The sequence below is a fragment of the Sprattus sprattus genome (genome assembly GCF_963457725.1).
Source record: "Sprattus sprattus genome assembly, chromosome: 4".
Classification (NCBI taxonomy): domain Eukaryota; kingdom Metazoa; phylum Chordata; class Actinopteri; order Clupeiformes; family Clupeidae; genus Sprattus; species Sprattus sprattus.
This window is the reverse complement of record NC_137923.1, coordinates 25,226,955-25,247,736: the sequence shown is the minus strand read 5'-3', so window position 1 is coordinate 25,247,736 and position 20,782 is coordinate 25,226,955. Positions and strand designations below refer to the sequence as shown.

The following is a 20,782-nucleotide window of genomic DNA, read 5'->3' as shown; positions in this document are numbered from 1 at the left end:
TATCTCAAAGCAAATGCACTGAAATACGGAGCTATGACTGGCACCGCCCTGGTCGCTTAGAACCAGTGAATGTGAATGTAGAATGCATCAAGCACGGTTAATATGCAAGCGAGACTAGTGTTGCTAGCATACTTCCTCCATTTGGAATGCTTGGAGGATATTTAACGGATACATTTTTAGAGGAAGAACTGGTGCATTAGCATGAAGACAATTTGACCATGGCAGATGAGAGGAGGAAAAAATAACAAAGGAGAAAAGCTTTGGCAAAATTAGATTCCAGCTCTTTAAAGGCAGGACTGTTCTGTGTGTGTGTGTGTGTGTGTCTGTGTGTGTGTGTGTGTGTGTGTGTGTGTGTGTGTGTGTGTGTGTGTGTGTGTGTGTGTGTGTGTGTGTGTGTGTGTGTGTGTGTGTGTGTGTGTGTTCGTGTGAGCTTGTGTGAGCTTGTGCTTCATGCCTTACCCTTTCCTGCAGCATGATCAGCTACATCAAGTACCACTCTTAACCCGTCCAGATTTGATATGGGCAGACCCAAGTCAAGAGGCTCCTTCTCTCCACTCTGTGCAGACACACACACAAACACACAGACACACATAAAGTTACACACAGCTTCACAACTATCCTCATCTCAGAGAGCTGAATAGGCTTCACAAAATATACAACTTTTAAATGTACTTGTTAAATCAAGAATCAGGGATGAATAGAAACTGAGAACAGGACTTCTATTTCATTCAGAATTCGGACTAAAGAACGTAGTCTATCAACTGGTGGAAAGAATATGCAAGGGGCCCTCCCACAACGCACTGCTTCAGCTAAAAACACTGTTGGGTTTGGCTTTTGCTCGAGATGTGTTGTGCCGTGAAAAACGGTGCCTTTATTTGCGTTCTAGGAATGTAGTCATCTTGAGACAGTCACCCAGAGAGGAAAGTGTCGTGGCTCACCAAGGGTGAGTCAGCACAGGGCGAAACACATGAGGGAGTGAGACGCCTACAGACCCACACTCCTCCAAGGACACAAGCATCACTCAGGCAGTACGGCTCAGTCACTTATGTTATCTTTTTGAAATGTATTCCAATATTATACAAATATTAACCCATCAGCTGGACTGGTTAGTGGTCTAAACCACACTAGCAGTGCAAGGCATGATGTAAGAACATAAAGGTTGTACTCATTTCTATCGGATATCCTGTCATACATGAAATATGGGCTAAAGGACAGCACTTACTATCCTGGCCACAAGGTCCGCTAAGTGGAGCCCATATTTGGCCACGACCGGTCGTAGAACCTCAGTGACGGGTTTGGTGGGTTTAGCCTTCAACCCAACAGATCGATTGATTGGCACCAGGTCCAATCTGAGAAGGAAAGGAAAGTGTGCCAAATATGTAAAACTTGAATAATGTTTCAATTAGTTCATTCTGATTGTAAGCAAGAGAACTACGTTAACTACATTTATTAATTAATGGCCACGATACTGTAATATGATCTACAAAATGTATAGTTCAAAGCTTGAAAATACATTTGAAATGGAAGGGCAGAACTCACCTGAACAAAGTGCGTTTCTCTAGTCGCAGGTCGCGTGAACACAGGGTCATGCAGTCCTGGTCAAGCACAAGAGGCTTTGAAAAGACAAAGACAAACGCACACAGTTAGTCAATTATGAAGACTGCCAAACACAGGGGTATGACATATCAGATAACACACACAGACACAGGCCACAATCACCCACACACCACTGAGCAAACTCCAGTGGCCCCCCACCCTAACAAAACTCTGAGGTATTAAATATCAGGCAAAACAAACAGAGCACACCTGAGAATGCTTCTTAGAGCTCTGTACACAAACTCATGCACAGCACAGTCCCATAACTCTGCTTCAGACCCTAGGACCTGAAGGGGTCCACTCATACCTTCTCTCCTCCCACCAAGAACAGATCTACGGCGGCAAGGTTGATGGACAGTTTCTCGCAGAGCCCGTGCAGCACCTCGCGGATGGACACGCCGGGCCTGATAGGTACAGGGCAGCAAGAACCATCCGGAAGGTTTATGTTGCAGTGCCTCACCACACGCTCCATAAGGGGCATGGAGTTCCGTGACGTGTCACCCTGCGTGGAGGGGGGAAATGATTGGGGATGTAAATATGCCTGCAGTCACAGACGAGACACAAACCAGATGGTTCTGTTCTTCTGTCGTTTGCTCATGAGGAGCACCTGGACATCCCCGGGACAAAATGGAACGCAGTCAACCCAGAAGAGAGAGTTTGACGTGGCAATAAGATAGGGGCCATTTGACTGAACCTGAACATAAAACTTAAATTTTTAACTTTAACTTTAATTTAACTGAAAAACCGGTTTTATGTAAGTGGGTTCCAGGAGGTTCGACGTGCATATGACATAGAACAAGACGCAAGGACAAAACCGTTATATTAAGACATTTTGGAGTTCACTGACTTCACTGACCTCATTCTTGCCCGAGCCTGAGGTGCCCAACTCCAGACTGGTCCCCGAGGATAAAGAGCCTTGGGATTCCCGTCGGCCATTACTACCAGTGAAACCTGTGGGAAAGGCACCACAGCAAGGACTCACATAGTTAAAGAGTAACATACGAAGAAAACAAATACCAGAACATCTACACCGACCACATAAAGCCAAGAAATATGTTTCAACCCTTCTGAAGAATGCACGTTTCTAGTGTAAATACATTTAAATAATGTCCATACAAAACAATCAACATCAACAAAGTAACTGATATTCCCCACAACACTGTCCCTTGGGTATCCATTATCAGAGGCATTTCCTTTGCGAGTGCTTCCTCTAATTTGGACCCTGAGGGAACTAGGAAAACGTCCTTCTACTCACTGTAGTCACACAGGTCTCTCTTCTTGGGGCCTTTTCCAAAGCTCCTGTTCCGGGACCAAGAGAAGAAGATCCCTTTTTTTTTGTCACACTGCTCATCCTTGCTGTCATCGTTCAGGGACCGCCCAGATTTGTTTTTCTTGTCCTCCTGAAACACCAGCGCTCATAAATTCAGTCATCGCTAATGTCACACGTGGCGCCGCAGAACACAGAGACCTTATATAGGGATTTAACAGGGTCAAGGCAAGTTCCTTACAAATTAGCTTTGAGGTGTGACAAATTCAGAGCTAGTATACTGAGCCAGCCTTAAATCACATGTTGAGCCACATGTTAACATAAACAGACATATGCAACAAGGGGTTTTGAATGAGTGTCAAATGAGTCAAATATACACTACTGCACAAAATATCACTTCAATGTATGGAGGTATTGGCAGCTGATGACATCTGTGTAGATTTTCTTTTCCTTTTGTACACACACCATTCTCACAATTCTTATTATTTCTTATGCTAGGCCAGTGTTAGCAGACTAAAGCAACTTAACAAATGAGCCTGCAATCTCACACCTCACGCAGGTGTTTATTTGTTGCAAACAGATAAATGCAAAAGGTATGCACACAGACTGACAGTGTAGTTGCACAGTTGCTCCAACTGGTTCCAACAGATTTTCCAATGCGTCAGTTTGGCAAAGCTTGGGGATAACCATGTTCTCTGCATGTGTGTGTGTGTGTGTGTGTGTTTGAGAGAGAGAGAGTGAGAGTGAGCAAGTAAGTGAGTGATTGAGTGCATTAGTTTAATTGTTATTGTGGATCTGTTTGTGTGAGGGAGTGTGTGTGTGTGGGGGGGGGTTATAGGCATGTTTCAAATTGTTTGTATGTGTCTATATGCACTTTGTGTGTGTGTGTGTGTGTTAGAGAGAGTAAGGGAGTTTATATATGTATGCGTCTGTGTGTTAGAGAGAGAGAGAGAAAGAGAGAGAGAGAGAGAGAGAGAGAGAGAGAGAAAGAGAGAGAAGAGGAAGTGTAAGGGATTTTAGATGTGTGTGTGTGTGTGTACCTTCTTGGGAGTGAAGAAGTTGGAGCGGTCTGAGCCGGTGCTGTGTTTGGAGGTGGGGCTGCTGGGGATCTGGTTGGGGTCAGGCAGGGGGCGGCCCTCCACCTCGGCCAGCATGCACTCCTGATACAGAAATGACTTGAGGAAGCGTGTGTAGCTGTCAAACTTCATCAGGTTGAAAATCTGACAGAGACAAAGGGAGGCATTTAGAGATTTGTATGTTTGTATTTTTTTTAAATGTATGTACATAAAAAAGCTACAATTCTTAAACGCATTAAATGCAGCTATCTATAAAGAGAATCCTTAGTTTAATTAAAGTCCATGAATGATTCTTCTTTCGATACAGAACAGTGCAGATAAATCTTTCAGCATCAAATGTTTCTTCCATCATCAACCACTTGTTTGTGTGCTTTCTAGGAAAACACCAAAAAAGGGGCCCTGGCAGTTCCACGAGGAACAGATAAAAAGAGATGATGAAAAGGTGACATTGTGAGACAAAACTGCTGTTTGTGCTTGTACTGATGATTTGGCATGTAATCAGCCCTGCCAAGCGACCCCTTTTTACTCCAGACAAATCGCACATTCATCAGACAGGAAGTGCATCTCGGCTCTTGGAAGGGCCCAGGGTGTTGTCATGTGGCAGGCGTGTTCGGCCCGTGAGGGCATCGCAGTGTGGCGGGCCATTATTTATGTCCGCGTGACTTGGTTCCTATCTTAGCTCAAACGCCACCCCGTCTTCCTCTCGCTAACCACAAAGGATCCTGTTGTGAATATGTGTCGCCACACAAATGCCTATGGCTCACAATAATAAACCTGGCTAAAAAACATGAACTACTGGAAGAACATCAATGCACTTAGGAGGATGTGGAAGGCACAAGAACCAAGGACCAAAGATGAGAAGCTCAGCTCAGTGCACTGATGCGCTTCCACTGGTTTAATGTCTTCAGCTGGAATCCATGTTGAGTGATGGGTTAATGTCTGAGCTGGATTCTATTGCAGACGGAGGGGTTAATGTCTGTAGCTGTAGTCCAAATGAGACGGAGGGGTTAATGTCTGAGTCCATAACAGACGGAGGGGTTCATGTCTGTAGCTGGGGTCCATAACAGATGGAGGCGGAGGGGGTCCTACCTGAAGCTGCTGCTCCTTGAACATTTCGGGTCGGGGGGCATTGAGGATGTCATCAGCCAACTGGGCCTGGCTGTCTATGTTGACGGGCGTGGTGGCTTTGCTGGACAGGAAGCTGTTGTAGATCTCGCGGGCCCTCTGAGAGAGCTGGGTGGGGTGGGGAGGAGAGGAGAGGGGAGAAGGGTGATCATTAGGGAGATTGGGAGAGATAGTGCCTGTGTTGTGACACAGAAGGATGCAGGTGGCCACAAGTCCACCTCAGGACCACCATTTCAGTCACACGGACCACCAGAACTCAATCTTGATTCAAGGAAGCTTATGAAACCTTTACCACATAACTTCCCATGAATAACCATCATCAGGAACTGTGCTCTAGTTCTGCACTATTTCTCTCTGGGGGTTACCCAACCTTATTGGACAAACAGTGTCTCCCTGTCATGCAATGCAACTAAAAGTGTTACATACTTCAGGCCTAAAACGTTCCCCTCAGTTCCTCGAATCCACAGCTAGCTGAGAGGGAGTGGTAAAACCTAGTCAACACTCACATTTCTGTGACGTCTGCACAATAGCATAAGTTTGTTTTCTGCAAACTGCAAAAACTAGCCCATAGTCCTGTCAAAACACAGCAGGATTCTCTTTGCCAACTGTAGCTATAATCACATTTAACCCCTGGGGGTAGTAATGTGATCCTTATGGCCTCAATGCAGAGAGTCTCTCTGATGGCAGTGATAGTGATCTCACCAGGTTTTAACTGATTGGTAAATATTGACACCAAGTGAGACAAGTACAAACCCAGCATTGAGTGTGCTGCCATATATCTGACTGCTGGGTCACACAGGTGGATAAGTGCTGCTGAGATGGGCATCTCTTACCTGCTTTTTATCCGTCTCTGGAACATGGCTGAAGAACTCACAGGCCTGCCAGAACAGGATGTTTTCCTCACTGAACTCCTTCTTCAGGAATTCCTAAGATTGTAGAAGTAAATTAAGCGCCGGTTTGTGACACAATTAAGCCAACTGCATTTAGGGTTATTTTTTTCAAATTAACAGCTAGTTCATAGCATGAACAAAGCAGTGCAAAAACAAACCAATGTAATACAAAGCCATTCAAAGCAAATTGAACAGAAATTCAGCAGGGTTTACATGTAAATCAGTTTAAGCTGGTGTACCGAGAAGTAGCGGACGCCGACGGGGTCCTGAAGCAGGCGCTCGAAGCACACCGCCCATGATGCCACGCGGCGCTCCGTGTGGCGCCGGTGGCACTGTACGCTGGGCAGGCTGGCGTTGCTGTTCAGGCTGTTGTCACTGCCACAGCCCTTCAGATCACCGCTGTTCAGCTCTGTGGAGGCGATACTTGTTACCACATGCGAGCACACACACACAAACGCACACACACACACACACACACACACACACACACACACACACACACACACACACACACACACACACACACACACACACACACACACACACACACACACATGCAGGTGCACAAACACTGCGTGGACGTACAAACACACTGCCATCAACTGGACCGGGGTAGAGGGAGGGACTAAAAACATTAGGTCTCAGAGTTCAGTTCCTTTCTCTATGACTAAATGAGAACATGAGTAAATGTCATGTGCACCACCCATAGCTGAGAATTATAGGAAGGACCTGGTTGGGGAGTCTATCAAACAAATCACATTTAGTTTCACCCACACAGCACAGTCTACCGGTACAGTTCCACATTATCAGTCAACATTTCTAGGTGCTGACTTGAGTCCATGACACAGACAATACAACATGTACTGTAGTTGGAACCCTCATGCATGCCTAAGGGGCGAGTCACATATCTCACACAGATAATACGATTTCAGCTCAAGCTTGAATAGGAATCAACATTCCATGACCAAGACAGTCCCATCCACGTGCTACAGTAAGGGAGGAAGACAAAAGTAGGGATATTTTATTCTATTTCAGGTAACTAAATGGTTATAGAAATTAGCACTATTTTACTTATCCTACAGATATCCTGCCCTCGGGCATCGGGTACACTGAAGCCAACAGTGTCAGAGCTACTGGAAACTTTTGACTGGTCTGACTTGAGGACTGGGAAAAACACTGTGATAAAGAAAGACAGTTTTGTTTGTTTCTTTGTTTTACCCACATCGTCTCCAGGCTCGCATTTCCATCTCCAATCTCACAATGGAAACTTTTCAACATGCAAGTGTTTCATAACACTCACTAATCACCACAATTCAGAAAGACATGAGAAAACTTCCGTAGACAGAGAGCAATCTCCCTCACTAGTGTCAGTAAACAGCAAAATAGTGCAGAGGAGCACCAATGCGCCTGATGTGTGCTTTCTTACTGCAGACAACCAGGTCATGTTATTTCTAACAAAATCCTTCTCTGTGGACAAAATCAACTTGGATCAAGCATCTCTTCACTAGTTTCTCCGCTACCTGTGTACTTAGCGATCTGTGATCCAAGCTCGGGTCCAGCCGTAACCCCGGTGAAATGTACAACTTGGCAACCTGTGAGTAAGCCCCTTGCAAAGGCAGCATGCCTAGCTTACCTGGGTAAAGCTGGTAGGAGCCACTGTGGTGCCACCTGGCCAGGTACTTCATGCCGAGGGGCCACCAGGCCCTAACTTCCATGCCCCGGCCTATGCCCGCTCAAACTCTATCTCCTGAGCTGACGAAGTGGGCACGTATCAACGTAAGCGTTTTCCCCCATATCGCACTGCCAGAGAAAGCGAGCGCAGGGAGCACACTGGGGCTCGGGTTATGAGCAATGAAGCTCAATGCCACTGGAGAGACACTTTATCACAAACACACACACTCTCGTGCGGGAAACAGATCCACCAACCCTGGTACAAAAGGCACCACAGAGTTCCTGCGATAAATAATTGAAAGGGAAGAGAAGAGGAGGGAACCGTAGACTGCTGGAGCAACGGCAGCACTGCAATATTAATGTCTGCCTATGTTACAACAGTGCAGCATATAGCATTGCACACTTGGAGCAGAATCACACTAAATCACATTCAAAACAAGGCAAACACAGCCTTGTCCACAGGGCTCAGTGCACTAATATAAAATATCTGTCAATGAGGCCTTTCAGTACGTGGGATCACCATAGAGACCATCATGTGAAAGAATTCATCCCTCATCATCAACTAGCTACTGTATTGTGGCTGCAAACAGCCAAGCTGAAACGCTGAAGCTACTAGATAATAGCCTTGTCAATGGTCCAACTCAATGGTAGAGCCTTTTCACATTCCAGTGGCTGGCACTGCAACTTCATATTCATTCGACAGTAACTGACCAGACCTATACGTCATGTAAAACAAGCCAATGTAATCCGAGTAATTTGAGAAAATGTTTTTTTCTTCTTCTACAAATAAGTCCGCCATCAGAGCTGCACAAACGTTAATGCAAATACACCTTAACCACTCAAATGCTTTTGTAAGTGTGCCAAACCACAAGTCTGGAATGCAGACTAACAACAACGTCCTGTGGCTTCTTGAGTACAGGATTTAGCACACTCTGCACTACTAGACACAGAAGAACAATAGCAATAGCTTGATGCTTTTTTCCCAGCTTCCATATGAGTGTCTTTATTTAGGCTAATCACCATGTAGCTTATTACCTACATTTATGATTAACACTGCCTAATGAGTGTCTAGGCTGAATACGCTTAGCTACATTCTGAGCTGGAAACAGACCAATCAAAAGACACTAGGATAACCTCATGTTTACCGTACTACCCTATCAGTGGTGCGAGGGGATTCAATTACTAGGCTCACTACAACTGACTCAGAATCAGCCTTACAAATTCACATTCCACTGAAGGTAGTACGAGACAGAACTTAAGTGATTCAAGGACAGCTGACAACTGAGGTCATATGTTGTGTGACCAGGCTGACTTCCACATGTCAACCCTTTGTAGCTTTAAAAAAAAAAAACTGCTTTAACCTCTTGGGTGAGAGTGAATGTCTAGAGAGCCACATACTGACACACATCCAAGGGAAAATGTAATCTCCAAGGGTGCCACCAAGGGTGTCAGAGAAACCACAACGGCAATGTTCCTCCTTTCTCACAGCCAGAGCCACGACATAGACAGTTTCATGCCCTCTCCTTCTCCCAGCCAAACGCACGTACACATACACGTACACATACACGTACACACACACTAACCCTGAAGATTTTCAGATCTAGTTCCATTCATATCTGTTGTCATAACTTTTTTCCTGTTTCTGTCCCACCACTTAAAAAAAAAGTGGATTTGGGGCCATTCATCTCCTCACAGATGGTCTACGAGCAGCCCCTCCAATTACAACACAGCTGCCCCTCACACCCGAGACCTTTTGTTATGCAAAGAAGGGTAAGGATTCCAACACTCAGCAAACGTTGCACCAATGTTCACACGTGTAAATGAAAGCGAATGTGTGTGTGTCTTTGTGAGTGTTTGTGTTTACGGGGGGTCTGGGCCCTTTCTGTCTGGTTTGGCTCGATCCAATATGGTATGATATGGTATGCTGATCAACCCTATTGCAAATCCTATAAAGTTATGTGGTAAAGGGAGTTCTGAGGTGTGCTTGAAATCTGGTTCTAGTAGCACTGTGAGCACAATCACAAGGCCTTTCAGTTCCATGATAATGACTTAAACCTTTCAACTCTGCAGGGGTATGTGAAAGGACCCATAATGAAGTGGCCAGACTAACGATATTTCAGTGCTTACACAGTCACAGTTTAAAAAAAGAGTTCCTACCCTGCACCGGTCATGACAAAACATGTCGTGGGTTAATCCCATCCTGTTCCGTGGGTTAAGCAATCCATACACAGTCATACAAGATACAAGATGGACGACACCTAAACAAACATTTATACAATACACATCCTACTATCCAAGAGTCTTTTTTGGCAACACCACGCTAAAGAAAGCCAATCTTATCAGGAGTTATCTGACACAAAGATAGAAAGAAGTACCTAGAGAGAGAGAGTGAGAGAGGGACCAGCACAGTATCCTCTCTGCATCATCTTCATTATGCCAATTTACTTTAAACTCTACTCTTTATCTGCCAGTCCAACAATGAGCTCTATTCTGATAGAAACGCAGCCATTCAGAGCAGACATGCCTTCTGAAGTATAGCTAGACAACACAGGGAGAGAGGACACATTGTACAGAATTTGAACTGAACTACAACAGGCACAGATAAGGGGAATGAGTAGCATGTTTATAAGGAGGACACAATGAAGGCACACATGTTTTTTAACCACACACTGGAAAGGGAGGGTGAATTGGCAAGCTTATAAATGAAACACATGAACTGATAGACTGAAGTATGAGAGCAGGTAGAAGCCAGAGGAGAAATTAGTTAACACTCAAGACATTTAAGAACAGACTACGCCCTTTTTTAAAAGAAAGTTAAAGCAAGGCCCTGTATGAGCATAAGAACCCGCAGTGGGGATTTAAACTACAAAGCTTTGTGGAACTAAACAAGAGCGAGGAGACACAGGAGGCCATCTTCCACACACACGAGCTCTGAGCAAGGGAACAGAGGCCAGGTGGCCGTGCGCTTAAGCGAGAGGAGAGTGGAGAGGCAGATGGGAGGGAGAGACTCGGAGGTCAGGAGATCGGAGTGCTAGTGCTGAAGTACTTACCGCCATCGGAGACCGCTGCAGACTGCAAGAGAACACAGAGAGACATGGGTGAGGTGAGGGTGTCTCTTCATGGCAACATCCGAGAGTCAAATAGTGTGGCAGGGCAGTGCTCCCTGGACAGTTGACACACACCAGCACACGTACACTAACTCACTCACTCACTCACTTAACTCGCTCACACACTCACACACACACACACACACACCAGTTCCTCCAGTTTCACCGGTAACACCCTTTTGTCCCGCGCTGCTTAATGTGATGTGCCTGGGGGCGTGGCTATGGCACACTGACCTCACAAACCACCTCCTCTTCTTGAGAGATGAACAGCCCTTCCCACTGTGGTGTGGGACGGACTACAGAAGGTTACCCAACCAGAACACACATACAAACACACAGAAACATACCAATAAATAAATATATATATATTTTTTAACAAATACCTGGATCTAACTATGCCACTGCCCAGGTAACATGAGGGCAGCTGCTTTAGCAACTTGTTTCCTGTTTCTCAATTGGGAATCTAAGAAGCCTCAAAGCCCCAGTCTCAAGACAACAATAGCCTACCTCATGAATATGAAAGCCACAGCAGAAGAGGGTGCTTGAGTCATGAGGTCATCATAGGTGCAGACTTTACTGAGTGGAAGGCCTATCAGCTGGGAGGCTGTGTGTGAGCGCCACACAACCTGTTCCTTCTAGGACACACTGACTCACTTCCTATGGAGACCTGGGAGAGGCTACTGGGAGAGCACCAACCCTCAGAGTGTACACTCATTCGAAACCAGGCCCATGGAGACACATCAGAGGCGGCAGGAATGTCTATGATCAGTGGGGAGTATGAGCCATATCAGTCATATGGAAAGACAGATAAAGATAGTCCTTCGACACTGACCATCGACTGCACTCATTGGCACTGACACTCTGAAACACCTAATTCTGAAACACATGTATACAAAAAACACGCACAAACAAAAACACACACTTAGACACGATACACAGACAGACAGACAAACCGACACACAAACACACCCCAGGGCCATCCTGTCCCAGTGTTTGCATGTGCCCAGACATGTTGTGGCTCAGAGCTATGGCAGACAGCTCAGATAAGGGAACGAGAGGAATACTCCAGCACAGCTTCTTCTTATTACACTTCACACACAGGAGAGAGTGGTCCTGGGCCCTATGAATCTGTGACAGGAGAGAGGGACCCTGGCCCATATGGGACTGTGACAGGAGAGAGGGACCCTGGCCCATATGGGACTGTGACAGGGGAGAGAGACCCTGGCCCATATGGGACTGTGACAGGCCTGGAATTGAAACCAGCTACCAGCCAAATGCGGGTGAATTTGATCAACCTAGCAACCCCGGTACCATGTAAACAAAGGGGGCATTTAACAAACATAGTTGACAAGATTTAATCATTCCATGAAAAAGTCAACTCAATCGTCAGGCATCCTACATAAATAGTGTTGTTACTTACCAGCCTTTGCAGCCACTGTAAGGTAAAAGTTATCTATGTCTCCTTCTGCATATTGACCAATCAGAGTAAGGTTTGGATGTGAAATTCAAAGTTGGAGAGCACTTCCTTATTAGGAATTCACAAAGTTGACTAGACTAATTCTACAGACTATGAATGAATAAGCATTTGTAAATACATATTAACTGAAAACTGTTTCATGGGGGAAATGTGTATCAGTGTAAACACTACACAACAGTCAGTTCGACACAAAAGTGTAGTTACAAAATGGTGGCTGGTAAAACATATGGGTGGTAGAATTTAGAATCTTCTGTTGGTGGAAGAAATAATTTATTTCCAACACTGGACTGTGAGAAGTTATCAACAGGTCTACACTGTGGTAAGGATAATAAAAAAATGTACAACTGGAAAACAACAGATCCCAGGTTGTGATGCTTGGCGCATGATGGCAAATTATCGCAATTGGGTTACTTATGCATGCTACCTATATTTCCTTTATGCATAGCTTACCTCCACATGTTTTGTCCCAGGAACATACAGTACTATGTTACGACCCCCTTCGTCCCCTGCAGCCTTCAGTGGGCATGCATAGGGCAATTTCTCCTGACCACAGGGTCACATGGAGAACAGGATAATCCTGACAATACAACCTTTCCTTATATTGGTCATAAAATCTGAATATGTGTAGCATGTTACATTGAATTAATTGAGCTTGAAAATGATTTTTTAGATATTTTTATCGATTTCGTTTTCATTTCTTGCTCTGTATAATTACTTGCATTTCACTGTGGCTCCTCTATAACTCCATTATTCTTCCTTTTTTGCAATGTTAAATTCAAATGGACAACAACAAGTGCAGTTATTTATGAGGTTTGCCAGTTTCTGGACACGACCCTGCCGTCACTACGCCCTGCTACTGTTTCTGTCCTCCTGGTATGAGGATCAAGTTCAAAAAATAAGTAATAGTAAAACCAACATAAACCAGAAGGAAAACAGGCCCCAATAAAAACAATGGACATCTTGCTCTACCTCTACCTACCAATATTTAGGGCAAAGGTACGTCTTGATAAATTGCGGTTCAGTGTAAGGTGTACATAATACACAGTATTCCACTCTTTGAATTGTGTGTAATGACGATCGGACGGAAAACGGCCACTAGCGCTCCATACCATAACAGGCCACGGCAAGCAATGTCCCACTAGGGGCTGAGAGCACAAGCCTAAGGCTAATGGAGTTTAAACTGGTGATAGTTCAAATTGGCAAAACCCACAAGGCCATTTTAGATCCCACAGATGGGATCAACATACCTGCCATTAACCTGATTCAAGGCCCCACAGTGGATTGAATGTGTTTGGTTAAAGTATGCCATTTCACATAGAGAACCTAACCTATACTGATGATACAAATACTATGTGAAGTATTGATGAATGGTTGAGTGTCAGAATCGCCATAAAACAACAGTACAGATAATAAATCACAGGTTGTCTGACTTAATTGTGTGCTTTGGTGCTAATTTGACATTTCACAGTCAATGTTTTCATGTTGTTGTTACCATGCTACATCTGCAATTTGCAAAACGACATGGGAAGGCAGCAAGGGTGAGTTTGACTACAAGTGTGATCCAGCGAAATATCAACCAGTCTTGGAACTCTTTGAGCACACCTTGTAACTCTCACAGCTTTCCTCTTTTTCAAACACGTCTTCTGCCTCTACCCTGATTTCTCCTCTTTCTTCAATTCTCCTTTCCCCCTCCTCTCTCTCTCTCTCTCGTTTTCTCAGGAGTCAGCCAGCGCTGATGACTTCCAGATTGTGAGGCGTGGCAGCAGTCTTCTGTTGATGCTGCATACAGTATGCTGAGGCATATGTTTCCTGACCCGCACTCTTCAACCCCCTCCAAATCCCTCCTCATGTCTCTCTCTCTCTCCTCTTCTCTCTCCCCATCCCTCCTCATGTCTCTCGCTCTATCTTCAACCCCCTCCCAATCCCTCCTCATGTCTCTCTCTCTCTCCTCTTCTCTCTCCCCATCTCGCCTCAACTCTCTCTCTCCTCATTCCTGTGGATCCTGCTATTCTCTTGGCAAAACGACCCACCACATGTAATAAAATGTCAGTGGGCTTTTTCCAGGCCTTTAACTCCTCCCACTCCTACCCCAATCTCTCTCTCTCGCTCTCTCTCTCTCTCTCTCTCTCTCTCTCTCTGTCTCATGTCCTTCTATCTGAAAGGGGGTTCACTGCAGACCCCCAGACAACTTGCCTTGGCCTCCACAGGCCAGGGGGCTGCAATGGGGGTCGGGCAGTAAACCTCTGGTACCAAACACAACAAAGACAAACCAGAGCACCAATTGGGCCTTCAAACGCAAGCAGACAAACTGCAGCTCAGCAAAAACCAGAGAGCATCTCTAGGATGCGGTTGGATCCGTTTATTTCTCTCCTCCTCATCTTCTTCCCACATACCCCCAAAAATGTTAGATCATCTCCAATCTTCATCCATCAAAACAGTCATGGTAAATTATGGAAGTGGGGAAGCATTTAGGGGATCAGAGTTTTGGATAGGGAAAACTGTATATTAAGCTACCAGACGACTCCAAACAAGAGGAACTGATTTATAGAGCAGTCTAGACAAAAAACAGTATCATATAGGCTAGATCATGTTGACTAAGAGTAGTTTGTGTTAGTTTTAGTGAAGTCTCCAGCCTTCATTCTATGTGACCGTGGCAGTGTCTAGAATAAAATGGAAATATTATAATGGCTGAGACCAACTTGGTTTATTTAATTTTCCAGGAAAGGTATATGATACAAGACCATACGCTTATACACAAACACACACACACACAGTGTGGTAGTTCGAACACACACACACAGACATACACACACACACACACACACACACACACACACACACACACACACACACACACACACACACACACACCTACACACACACACACATACACACACACACACACACACACACACACACACACACACACACACACACACACACACACACATTAATAGTTAAGCACTAATACATCAAAATGGGGGTCTATGAAAAGCCCTTCTGAGATTAGGTTCACATAAAATACCTGTCTAACATGGCAAGAAAATCCTGAGTCATCAACCTGTATTTCAGAAACTCAATTTGCAGACTTTTCTGCCCTCAAGACAATTCAAATAAAGTGTGATGCAAACACTGAGAAAGCACCATTACCCTGAAAACATCTAAAAACATAATATCAAACAAATAAATACATAACAACAAATACATAAAAAACAACAAGTGCCATCTACAACATCTAAAAACATAATGTCAGGGATAACTGCTGGTTCAAAGTACCTCCAGGGAGCTGCTCAGTAGCAACAATCAATAAACAAATAAATAAATAACAACAAATAAATAAATAAAAACAAGTTCCACTGAGGAGCTCAGAACCATACATATCCCAATATTATGGATAGGCCACATCCACTGTGCTACGTGCAACTTTGCTAGGAGACCTGGGCACGCTTTTTGCTAAGGATACCACTCAAACAAAACATGTCAACAAGATAACCATGGTTTGATTGGAGTATTTGACATGGCACAAGGACTTCCTTGGGATGACGGCCTTCAAATAGTTGGGAAATAACGACTGACAACTGTGGTGTGTCAACAAGTGAGAACAGGCCTCGCCTTGCACAAAGAACCCTGAGAAAAATGCTGTACACCTCTCTATCGATTGGCTACAGACAGGGGCAAAAATAACATGTGATCTTTTAGTCTGTGAAACCTGACAAATTTGTTGAACACCCACACACACACAGACACCTTAACATGTATTTATAGGCCTACCACTTTTGTCCTGGGACTGGTCGGTTCATTTGCTGAAATCAACATGGAAAACTGAAAAACAGTGGAATAGTCTTTATACCTAGTGTTTTCAGCACATACTACGTGTGTGTGTTTGTGTGTGTGTGTGTGTGTGTGTGTATGTGTGTGTGTGTGTGTGTGTGTGTGTGTGCATGTGTATGCTATGTTTCTGCTCTGTCTTGCCATATGGAAGACAGGAATGTGAAGGTCTAACTGCGCAAAATATACACACACACCCACACACACACACACACACACACACACACACACACACACACACACACACACACACACACACACACACACACTCTCATACACACACACATACACACAAAGAAAACCCTGTTTAGACTTGCAAGAGTAAATTTATGACTGTATGACTTGCACTCAGCAAGTGCAACATGAATTGATTCATGATGGTGAAAGCTCAATGTCTACCTATGGTCAAAGAATGGAAGCGCGAGACAGAGAGGGAGGAATACGTAATATGCTCCAGAGGCAGAGAGCCCAAAACAAAGGCAAGCTACACACACTCCAGGGCCACTATGAGAGGAACAACACTAAATAAGAATGCAAGAAAGAAGATGTGTTAGGGCATACAAGCGCCAGACAAATGAAACATGTAACACGCACACGGACACACACACACGGACACACACACACACATATAACAAAATAATGTGTTCAACGTAGGAGGCTGTTTCCTAACTTCTGCCTTCATGCAGAGGAGGCTCGTGCAGAAACAGAGTGAGCTTCGCTAAAAAAGTTTCCTGTTGACTTTTAAATTTGAAAATGCATAGTGGCTGGCATTGAGAGCCACACTCCGTCCACTGTGAGTGCAGTAGCTTCATGGACCTGTCCAATACTTCCATGTTTGCTTTGGCTAACCTTGCATAGCAAACATACCTTTACACACACTCACACAGACACACAGACACACATATCCACATACACACACACTGACCAGCATAAGCACACCGGGAAGTAGGAAATGATGATAGGATCTAATCAAACACCTTCCAACACACACACACACACACACACACACACACACACACACACACACACACACACACACACACACACACTCACACACACACACATACACACACATACACACACACACACACACACACGCACACACAAATATATATACAAATATACGGAAACCTACAGGCTGGGGCAGATGTTGCTTACAAGGCTAAAACCTGTTCAGGTGTGATCCTGAGCTGAGCTGACCCATGAAGCCCAAACACACCAGTGCAGGTTTGCAGTGTGGGAAGCCAAACGTGAAGAACACACAGAGCTCAGTCTTAAGGAGCTGCAGGAGCTGACTCCAGGGGAAAAGTCTTCCCCACCCCCAACCCCCCTTCTTCCCCATCTCGCCTATTTGGAGTAAAAACGGTAAAAAAGCCAGAAGAAAATATTACTCTTGAGGAATGCAAAGGAGGAGAACAGACGCGCCGAATAGCACTGTTCCACTCACCGTGTTGAAGTACCAGACTTTCTTGAAGGAGAGCCTCTTCTTGAGACTCATGGTTGAGCCCCGGCAGGAGGCGTGAGGAAGAGTGCGAGGATGAGGAGAAGGCGGAGGCGGTCGAGCTTACATGTCTGAGCTGTGTGCGGCTGTGAGGCTGGGCTAGGACTGAGCGGTACAACCGGCGCCACGGCAGAAGCCATGCCTCCCCAGAGCAGAGAGCGCCTGAGCAACCACTCACTCACTCAGCCCTACCACGGCATGAGCAGACACGTTCACAACACACACACAGACACACACACACACAGACACACACACACTCACAAACACACACAGACACAGACACACGCGTGCGCACGTTTGATTTGCTAACTCGTTGATTCACTGACGAAGAAGTTCCATTCCAACTCCAGCACTGTTCCTATAGCAACCAGGCCCCACAGCAGGAAGCTAGCCCCCTTTTTCCCCTTTCAGTCCCATTCCCTTGCTATAACTATAGAAGTAAGGAACCCAGAGGAATGGTAGGATTTTCTCTCCGCCACCCCCTCCTTTCTCTTCCCCCCTTCCAACCCCCTCGCTCCCTCTCGTGCTCCTTTTGTTTTAGGCAGCTCTGAGGCAGGGGGAGAAGCTCCTCTCCCGGTGGCTGGCCCAGCACATAACCCACGTCTGGCTGCTTCCTCAATTCCAGAGGTGGATTCCTTTTTTTTTTTTTTCTCAAAAAAGCAAACACCAAGCCAGCACTCCTGTTACTCCAGTGAAGTAGTTGGGAGAAACAGCGTAGCCATTACACTCCACCTGGCCAGACTGAAATGATTCAAGGTCAAGGCAGAGCTCTCCACTTTTTATCACAACCTCAAACACGGCTCCCTCCAGTGAAAATTGAGAAATAAAATACCAATACTGATAATTGTCCGGCTTGTCCTACAAAATGGAAATCGCTCAAGCTCCAGCCTGTCTCAGCAGCCTGCTCCTCAAGGTCTGGGCTGGGGATTGAGGCGTTGGGAAGTGTGAGGCGAAATAGTAGGGAAGTTTTGCTGAAAGGATCATTATTGGGGCAGGAAACTGGGGGACTGGGAGTGTTGCAATAGGGAGAGGTGTGTGTGTGTGAGTGTGCGTGTGTGAGAGAAAGAGAGAGTGTGTGAGAGTGTCCATTAGCAGAACAGTCTGGGACTAATGAAAATCAGGTCTGCAGAAGGTCAGAAAAGTTTTAAATAGTAAAAAAAAAAAAAGGATCCTTGAGTTCCTCTGACAAAAGCGTCATTTACTTCTGGCCATATGCTCTTGCAGGTAAACATGCGAGTGTGGCGGTGGGCAATTTCCTGCATAACCTCCTCCAAACAATACTCCAAACTAAAAAATGCACTATGTAAGTTCACCTTAGTGCCTTCAATAATGCCGGTGAAGGGACTTCACAGAGAGTCCCTTTTGATCTCTTCTCTTTTCCTCTCATGCACAAGAATGTATGAGTGTTTAAACTCTGCTCCTCTTGAGTGGTTATTTTGAGGTTAACTCCTCACGTTTCATTCTGATTTCTTAGGTGGGGCAGTCACAATATTTACATGGCTGGTCTCAACCTTCTGCTGCACATGTTCTGTGTTTGACCCATCATGTTTCCCTTTTACTGGCCCGAAAACATGCTGGCTCAAGTGCTAGAACCTGCAAAAAAATAACCAGATTTACTGACCCATACTGTCCAAATATTGACCTATCATTTTATCTATTTAAGTAAGTCTAAGTCAGTTTTGTTCCAACTGGTTTGCCTCTGCATGACACAATATTAATTCTTGGTTTGTGGTTTCAAGCCAGAGTTTGCTTTCTTGGTGGAATTTTCCCTATGGTCAATATTTTTTCTATTTAGGTGAGACTGGGGGATTGAGTACTGAGTACTGCAACAGCACTTCCACAATCCAAATGCTGACTCAAAACAAGAAAGAAGGGCGGGACAATACAGCCCTCAAAGCCATTGAAGTTCCCATCACATTATTCACCAGAGGATAATGGGATCTTTATGGAAGGAGGCAAAGGCAATCTCCGTCCAGAAGAGTCACAAGGCAACAGGAGAGCACAGAGACGCAGGATCCTCAGGCTTTACTCTTTACTGTAGGCCACACTCCTTCCGCCAGAAAGCCCTGAGAGTCCTGAGAGCCGGGTCACGGGTCACAGGTCACAGGTCACGAGTCACAGGTCACGAGTCACAGGTCACGAGTCCGAGTCACCAGTCCAGCGTGGCCGTAAACTCCCAGGCTGCCTGCTCTCTTTTTCCGTTCTTCTCTCAAATGAAATGGCACGAGCCATGACGAGGTTCAGATGATGTTGCAGTTACTGACTGGTACTTAAGCCATGACTTACTTAGTATGTACGGATTTAGATGGTCTGCCTTTATCTCTCTGTCCAAATTAAACTCTTTAACACCTCCAAACTTCCAAAACCTTTCTCTTGGTCATCTTGTCCACTTTTCTTCTCTTTTTACTTTGCCTTTGCCTACAAGTAAAGAGAAATCCCGTACCGTAACAAACTCAAAACTGATCAATACCTCAAAATTGCTCGAGCAGGGGTAACAGCAGTGGATTGTGTGAGATTGCTGTTTCAATGGGTCAAAGATGACCCAATAATCTGATCTGGCATCTACCCTTGATTTTGATTATCTTCTCACCACTATGGACTCCGGAGCTTTGTTCAAGGTTGTGTGCAAATCCAGCAAAAGTAAAACGACCTTGATAACCCCCCCCCCACCCCTACCCCTTCCCCCAAATCATTAACATGATACGCTGCAATTATAGTGTAATAAATACGTTTGGCCGTGGCGTCATGTGGTGGATCTGCCGAAAGGTTTATTTGAGTAGACAGATCTGTGGTGCATATTTCCACTGCAATGCCACGTTCAATGAGGGCTTCACATTTGTGGCAATTGGCATGACTGGTAAAGAGAGGAGTCAAAGATCTGTGGGCAGAGCACCCCGGTTAGCATCCCACTATGGAGCAAAGCATGAAAATGATTTCACACATTTACTAGTTAAAACTAGTTAAAACGCTCCGTCATGCTATGCATGCTATACAAGACTGAGAGACCCCAGGTAGTTATTATCCCAGTCGAATGGCAAGACTCCTGCTGGGAAAACCTGCCAGTTATTTTGACTGGCATGACCTTAATGGCAACATTAAAAATGTATCAATCCATTAGGCCTCTACAAATCAACACCTCAACGGGAAAGGTTAAATTGGCACGAAAAAAAAAGCTGTTAACCTACAGCTACAAAACAGTTTCCGTCCCTGTTTCGTTTGCCTGGGCTCCCTCAAACACTCAACA

At 45.1% G+C, this 20,782-nt stretch overlaps 1 protein-coding gene across 1 annotated transcript in view; it reads right to left on the bottom strand.

Moving 5' to 3' along the window:
* The window catches only part of rgs12b (regulator of G protein signaling 12b), a 44,957-nt gene that overhangs the window by 4,015 nt on the left and 20,160 nt on the right, over nucleotides 1–20,782 (bottom strand). The window contains exons 3-13 of the mRNA XM_080837375.1: nucleotides 10,676–10,697; nucleotides 6,194–6,363; nucleotides 5,898–5,990; nucleotides 5,029–5,172; nucleotides 3,904–4,083; nucleotides 2,852–2,996; nucleotides 2,453–2,547; nucleotides 1,904–2,098; nucleotides 1,540–1,613; nucleotides 1,223–1,349; nucleotides 460–556 (exon numbers count right to left, since the gene is read on the bottom strand). Coding sequence (XP_080693501.1) covers nucleotides 460–556; nucleotides 1,223–1,349; nucleotides 1,540–1,613; nucleotides 1,904–2,098; nucleotides 2,453–2,547; nucleotides 2,852–2,996; nucleotides 3,904–4,083; nucleotides 5,029–5,172; nucleotides 5,898–5,990; nucleotides 6,194–6,363; nucleotides 10,676–10,697 — 1,342 coding nt within the window. The remainder of the gene's footprint in view (nucleotides 1–459; nucleotides 557–1,222; nucleotides 1,350–1,539; nucleotides 1,614–1,903; nucleotides 2,099–2,452; nucleotides 2,548–2,851; nucleotides 2,997–3,903; nucleotides 4,084–5,028; nucleotides 5,173–5,897; nucleotides 5,991–6,193; nucleotides 6,364–10,675; nucleotides 10,698–20,782) is intronic.